At 40.6% G+C, this 7,540-nt stretch overlaps 1 protein-coding gene across 1 annotated transcript; it reads right to left on the bottom strand.

Annotated features, from left to right (window-relative positions):
* Positions 1-2,075: 2,075 nt before the first annotated feature.
* On the bottom strand, positions 2,076-6,535 carry LOC109955980 (keratin, type II cytoskeletal 8-like). The gene is made up of 9 exons (XM_020592672.1): positions 6,107-6,535; positions 4,387-4,595; positions 4,251-4,311; positions 4,048-4,143; positions 3,778-3,942; positions 3,538-3,663; positions 3,217-3,437; positions 3,069-3,124; positions 2,076-2,943 (listed from the first exon to the last, which is right to left on the bottom strand). The coding sequence occupies exons 1-9, from the start codon at positions 6,464-6,466 to the stop codon at positions 2,816-2,818; spliced, it is 1,422 nt and encodes a 473-aa protein (XP_020448328.1). The 5' UTR covers positions 6,467-6,535; the 3' UTR covers positions 2,076-2,815.
* Positions 6,536-7,540: the final 1,005 nt, after the last annotated feature.

The raw sequence follows: 7,540 nt of genomic DNA, 5'->3' as shown, positions 1-7,540 counted from the left end.
GAAGAGACTCGTGTGAAATCCTACAGAAGAGAAGCTAGTCAGTTTGTGACAAACCTTTTTACAGTGCCTGCATATTGTTGTCTTTTACTGCATATGATAATTCATACTTAGAAAGGAGAACTGCAGTGATAGCCATTACAAGATAATTAGTTAAAACATTTCAAAGTTGAATTTTATGGCTTTCATTCGAATAAAAGGCAAATTTTTCAGTCATATATTTTGTCATTGAAGATTTCTTAAAAATAGTGTTAAAATATCATCTTGTCTTGTTCTTCTGGACCCAGTATTGTGTATCTCATCTTGTGAGCTAAGTGTATTGTCACACCCCTATTTCTGAGATACATTGTCTGACACTGAGAAATTCTTTAAACATAGAGCAATAAGACCAGTGATCCTCTTCCAGGACAAACTGTTCCATATTATATTAGCTTCTCTGGGGTACTGTATGCCATGGCCAGTGCGTTTCTATTATTCTGTTTTCTCCTTTCTGCTGTCAAGCACATTATTACACATGTAACCATCCTCACTTATAGGTATGTGTTCATTACTGCCTTTATCCAGATCATCACAAGTATCAGCATTTGCTGATAGTTATACTAGTGCACAGCAGAAAAATATTCACACGTCTTGTACAAGTGATAAATGTTTGAGTTTGAGCTTAGGCTGCTGGTTTGTTTGCACAGCTTCCTCAGGGAGAAAAGTTGCCTATAATTGTTCTCGTGGTGATCTAACTGGTTTGGTGGGAATGTGAATGATTCCAGCTTCAGTATTTGGCAATGAAACTTGAATTCCTCTGGGCCCAAACTAAGCACTTCAATGCACAATCACTGCCAGCTATATGAGCCTCAGGTAACAATTAGCAAAAGAAATTTTCTGTCAACCTGCCAATGCACACTTTGAGTGCACGAGGCACATTTAAAAATATATCACCCTATGTGCTAGAAATAATGCAGTTCAATCAGCAGAGTGCATTTCTTTTTACCCAGCAGACACACATGATGGAGGTCTCACTGCAAAAGCATGCATTTCACAAATTTTCCAGTCCAATCACATCCTAGATATTTTTAGACCCTCCCTCCTACTTGAATAATATGTGTCAGTGGTTCTCTAGGTTTCTGACACTACACTGTGAGCAGCAGTCTGTTTGTCCAAATCTGTTTGGGAGGTATCCTGGCTGCTTGCAGTAACAGTACACATTCACTTGGCTTAGTTCTGAAGCAGGGAGACCTTTGAATTCTCTTTGCGATTTGATCTTTGCAATTCACAGTCAGATGAATCTACCAGCTCCTGAAAAAGCTGCTTGCCTTACCAGATAACTTGTATGCTTTGATTCATTCCACCCCACAGCTGTAGTCTGTTCTAGTAGTTTTCTAAAGCTCTGGATTTATTACCTTTGACATCTTTGTTGAAGCCTATGTGACCTCTAACCATTTTTGATGTAATTTTGATGTAATTTTGTTCACACTGTGTAATGCTAATTAAAAATTAGTCAACAAACTTTAGGCATGAAAGTTTGCTCACATAATTGTTGAAGTTGAAGTCTTCCTCTTCCTCCCCCCTCAGCCTCGGTGATGGCAGTTCTACTCATACTTCACCTGCACACTAAAGGGTCATTTCTGATGAATTTCCATATCAAATGTTGCTTTTGTTCTTTCACTGACTATCCTCACTTTCATGCGACACATTTTTGAAAAGCACTTGTCAGGTTACAGCAGCCTGAAGAGCTTCAAAGAGGTCATGAGGTTTTATAGACAGTGGGGCCACACTTTTTGTCCCTCTTTTGATAAAAGGCACAGCAGTAGCTGAAAAATGAAGCAGTAAAACCCCTGTAATGGCCTGCAGCCAAAACTTCATGCTTGCTTTCTGTATACACTAGAGAGGGAATCACAAAAGCAAGCAGGAAGTAGAAAAGCAGACCAGCACTGCCCTCATGTGAAATCTCACTGTAAACCCTTTCCAATTGTGAAGCACACAGGCATTGTTCTTCTTTTATTGTTATTTAAGGCAAAATGAATCAGACAGAGAAGCAGTCATGCTGGTCCTCAGATTTATTTTATTCAAATTTACTTGATGTCACTTGCGGCAACATTCAGCAGTCATGTTGCTAGGAAGACTTTTACAAAATAAATCTGGTTTCAACATAGGTTTAGTTTAAAGGCAAGGAACGGTGAAACTAAGCAGGAAAAGATTTGACAGAACAATAAGAAAGGACAAGTCAGAAACCAATCCTGTTTAGCATGAACACACATTTATGATATTTGTATTTCTTCATTGATCAGATTTGGTGAGTGACTTGCTCTTCTTCCTAATATCAGAACTCAAATGCAGGGATGGAGACCATCAGCTGAAGGCAGTTTATCAGTGCACTACAGTACAAAACTATGTTGAGCTGACAAGATGTGGTACAGATTTTTCAAATAGTTTCCTTGCTTGGTTTCAGCATTTCTTGAAATCCTTTGTTTCCCCCCTTTTTTCATCCATTTTGAATGTCAGTGCAGAAAGAAACCATTTTTTTCCTTGCTCCCTGACCTAGCCCTTGTGTGTTCAAGGCCCTGTTTACCTTCAGAAACTCATGCTAAATGATGTTGAGGTACAGAGTCAGAAAAGCAGACAGTGCTCCTTGCAGCACAGATTAGGGTGATGTATTACAATCCAGTGAGTATTTCTTTTTTGGTCTAATATTTTAGGAATCACTGATTTTTTGAATATTCAGTTCTTTTGTTGAACATGCTTAATATTGCATAGCACCATGAAAGGGAACAGATGTAGATCAAATTCAGATGCTCCTGAAGGGGAGGAGGAATGGCTCTCCTTTTTAAATGTATTTTCTACTTGATGATGATGTGGTTGATTTGGTGATAACTTGACCACCACTGCCGCCATAACCGCCACTGCTGCCATAACCGCCACTGCCGCCATAACTAGAGCTGGCGCTGGAGTATACTGGAGCAGGAAGAACAAACAAACAAAAACAAAACAAAAAACAGGAAGTGTTATCACTTATCCATCCATGTCTCAGTGTGGCGCGTTGGTTTAGGTGTCACTAATGTATAAAATCTGAAACTTACCACCTCCAGTGGTCTGCTGCACATGGATGGTTGCGCTGCTGCCTCCACTGGCCAATCTAATGGTATAGTAATGAAGTGTTATTGCATAGATCAGCATGAAAGCTAATGCTGCAGCCTTAAAATAATTAAATGTTCAACTTTATCCCACCTGATCTCCTCTCCTTCCAGCAATTTCCTGTAGGTGGCGATTTCAATGTCCAGGGCCAGCTTAACGTTCATCAGCTCCTGGTACTCGCGCACCTGGCGGGCCATGTCCTGCTTGGCTCTCTGCAGAGCATCCTCCAGGTCCTTGATGCGCTGCTTGGCATCCTTCACTGCCAGCTCACCACGCTCCTCAGCCTCTGCGATCCGAGCCTCAAGGTTGGCTTTCTATGGAATATTAAATTACAAATGATTTACTGCACATCCTCTTATACAATTTAGTGTGTTAAAACCTGGGCACCAACCGTGAGAAATTAATGAAATATACCTGCGCCTTGACAGATTCAATCTCGTTCTGAAGACGGGCGATCATACGGTTCAGCTCAGCAATTTCAGCCTTGGTTGTGCGCAGGTCTTCACCGTACTGTCCAGCAGAGGTCTGCATCTCCTCATACTATTATGAAAATTACAGGAGTGTGTATCAAGACCATGATCCAGGAGGTTACAAGAGGTGTTGCAAGTGCATATAAAAGTCACAAGATAAACCTCAGTGGTGCTTTTTGCTCACCTTTTGTTTGTACCAATTTTCTGCTTCAGCCTTGGAGCGTTTGGCAATATCCTCATACTGAGCACGCACTTCAGCCACGACAGCATCCATGTTGAGGTTACGGCTGTTGTCCATCTCCACAATGACGGAGGTGTCCTTGATCTGGCTCTGCAGCTCATTAAGCTCCTGCAGAATCCAAAGTTGTTGTTAACATTTAACTTGATATCATTTTGGCTGATTTATATAATGTATGGATCATCAGCTTTAGGCTGAATTGGACATAGTACACACAGTTTCAAAGATGGCCCTGAGGAAGTTGATCTCATCCTGAAGTGCATCACGCTTGGCCTCCAGCTCCACCTTGTTCATGTAGGCAGCATCAACATCCTGGAAAGAAAATTATGTACAAACAAGAAAATGTTATAACTGCCCACATTAAACCCAGGGATAAAAAAAAAATAAAAAACTGAAGCCGCATCTTGATGAATTCACACCTTCTTCAGGAGCACAAACTCATTCTCTGCAGCTGCACGTTTGTTGATTTCATCTTCATACCTGGTGGGACACAAAGCAACACATTAGTACATCAATGTATGTTGTTGCTATTGACCATGCCATATAAACACTCACTTCTTCTTGAAGTCCTCGACCAGGCACTGCATGTTCTTTAGCTCTCCCTCCAGCTTGACCTTCTCATTGCCCAGTCCATCATGCTGTCTGCGGAGGTTGCTGATATAGGCCTCGAACATGCCATTAATATTGGAGTGGGTGGTGGTCTGGTCCTGCAGAAGGTGCCATTTGGTCTCCAGCATCTTGTTCTGCTGCTCCAGGTAACGCACCTGTTGATATACAAAATCAGAAGAGGTAGTGAGATGTTTACTGCATTTTTTATATTGAATGGGATATAACTGGGGATTGTGGTTTGGATGGTGCCTTAATTGCCAGTGACTCTTCTCCAAACTGTTTTTAGGCTCTATTGTAATATAATAGAATATTGTAATATTCGTATCATTTTTAAAGTGAGTATCAGCTCAAAACAGATTTTAAGGGTTGCGTCGTTTGTGGTATCAGGTTTAAAAAAGGCTTCACTTTTACCTGCATGACTGAATACAGTAGATAGCTGCATGTCTGAAGTGCCACACCCTAGTCACAACAACTGTAACTCGTGATGGCATATTCCTGTGCCCACTGGTCAAGCGGGTGTAAAAAGAAACTTTTCAGCCTTTTAAAGCTAATAAAATACATATCTTTAAATTTTCATTCTTAATACATTATGTTCTATCCAGATATTTCACCAATATGTGTATGTGCCTTTAAGTGTTTCATCCCATTGTATCTCCTGTTTGGCTATGACTCATCCTGCATGCTCTGCTGAGCTGTGAAGGCCACACAGTCACTCCTGCCATAAAAAACTAGGTGTGTCAGTTAAACCCCAGAAGACAAAGCAACGCTGTATCATGAGATGAGTGCTTTGTTTTGTGAGTTTTTGTATGACTGCCAATTTTTTGTTTGAGAGTTTCACTGTACAAAAATGAAGTCACCATATAACTTACATACAATGCAGACTGTGCGTCTTTAACATCAAAAATAAGTGAAAGTTCATTTGCAGGTCTGTACATAGTTTTCTTGTTGCCCATAGCAACCAGGTGATAGGTGCACCGTGTAAATGACAGACTTTGGACTGTGTGGGCACAGTGCACGTACATAGATCCCTACTCTCTCCACCAGTCTACCAGGTGAGGGATGGGTGAGTCTGCAATATAATCTCCACCCATTTGTAGACAGAGGCCTCCACAGGCTCAGATAGGGCTGCCAAATGTTACTGTAGGCAAATTTTAGATGTAGTTGCCAGTGTAAGATGGGTTCAGGACAGACATTGAGATTTTTATAAGTTTGCCTAATCCCAAGCCTGCAACCCATTGTTGGATACACAGTATGGAGAGAAGATGTACAGATCCTTTGCTTTGCCAGTAAAAACAACTCATTTGTATCCAGTGAACAGTGCCCAGGAGTTTCATTAAAACTGCCATTTTGCTGTTACTATGCTAGATACTAGCATAGTAACAGCCCACACAGTCCAAAGTCTGTCATTTACACGGTGCACCTATCACCTGGTTGCTATGGGCAACAAGAAAACTATGTACAGACCTGCAAATGAACTTTCACTTATTTTTGATGCTATAACTTTCTAGTCATTTCTTTTCTATAACACTTAAAAGAAGGGAAATAATTCAGTCTTGACAGCCACTGGAAGTAAATTAAGCATGAAGGTTGTCAGTAATGATAATGAGGCCTATAGTAAATTGTACATAAGACATGCATAAGTCACACAGAGCTCACAGGAACCAACCTTGTCAATGAAAGAGGCGAAGCGGTTGTTGAGGGTCTTGATCTGGTCCTTCTCCTGGGTGCGGACAATGTGAATGTTGGGGTCAATATCCACGTTCATAGGGGTCAGCAGGGTTTGGTTGACTTGAACGGCTGTGATCGGAGACACAAAACCGCCTCCAGAACCATAACCAAAACCACTTCCACCCATTGAAGCGGAACTAAAACCACCACCACCACCATAACCAGAACCAGCACCAGCACCAAAACCAGAACCAACGCCATAGGTGGTGGTTCTTTTGATGGAGTAGGAGCTGCCTGGTCCTGCACTGGACCTCCTGGTGCTACTACCGTAGCTGTGGAGTGAACCTCCCCTCCTCATTTTTGCAGTGGCAAAAGTTGTCAACTTTCTGAGCAGAGGAGAACTGAAGATGAGCAGGCTTCAAAAGGAGAGCCAAGTCCCTCTGAGTGTAGGACTGCAAACACCGCCTGCTTTTATGGCTGTGCTGAGCCAGTGGGAGGATCCTCCTGAGCTACTCCAACCTGTACTCTCACTTTTGCCATCCGGCCTCCCCTCCGCCTTGGCCTACATGCTTCTGGCTCTGAATGACAGCAGTGACCAATCCTGTAAAACAGGTACTGTATGGAAGGATTGATAAAAGATAAGCTGTGACACACCCTGCAGAGGAAGGGACAAAGAGGTACATAAAAAAGTAGAGTGAAAATGTGATTATGTAAGGAAAATCAGCTTCTTTAAGTCTGTTTATTTATTTATTTTTTTATAATTTGACTTTATTTCATATATCCATTATAGTAAAAGATACAATCATAAATCTGTAAAATATTGCAAGTCACTTAAAATACATAAATTCAAACAATGCCAACAAATAAGCACACAAACATATGAACTGGAGTAAAACTCATCTCCCACTCTCAAAAGGCACAAATACACTCCTGCACCCCAGTAAACTAATCTTTTATCATGTGTATAACTTTTACAGGATTAACCAGTGCATTATTTATTCTACTTTATAAAGTCTGCACAAACATTTATACACACAAATCAAACTGATGACATTTTTAATTAAATAGTATTTTACTTGACTATTTCCATGTTCCACATTAATACATTGTACTTTTCCTCCTCTATATTTCATATTTCATATTCACTGTTTACTCAACTACATTTATTTAACAGCTACAGTTACTTTTAAGATGGATTTTTCTTTGTCCGTATAGCTATCAAATATTGCTCAACCATTAAAGCTAAGCAGTTAAATCTGCCAGACCCATATTTATAAGTATAAGATATAAATATTGATATTGGTATCAAGCTCAAACATTAAGTTTTATTTGGGCTATAATACTTATTAGCCACCACATGCAAAGCTTTTGCGTCTGCTTCACCATCTACAACAGCAGACAGAAGTGTGTGACTGTGATATATTTGGAGTAA

The sequence above is a fragment of the Monopterus albus genome, unplaced genomic scaffold, assembly GCF_001952655.1.
Source record: "Monopterus albus unplaced genomic scaffold, M_albus_1.0 scaffold18.1, whole genome shotgun sequence".
NCBI lineage: Eukaryota > Metazoa > Chordata > Actinopteri > Synbranchiformes > Synbranchidae > Monopterus > Monopterus albus.
Note: the sequence above shows the minus strand (reverse complement) of the source record. Positions and strands in the feature narration are given on the sequence as shown.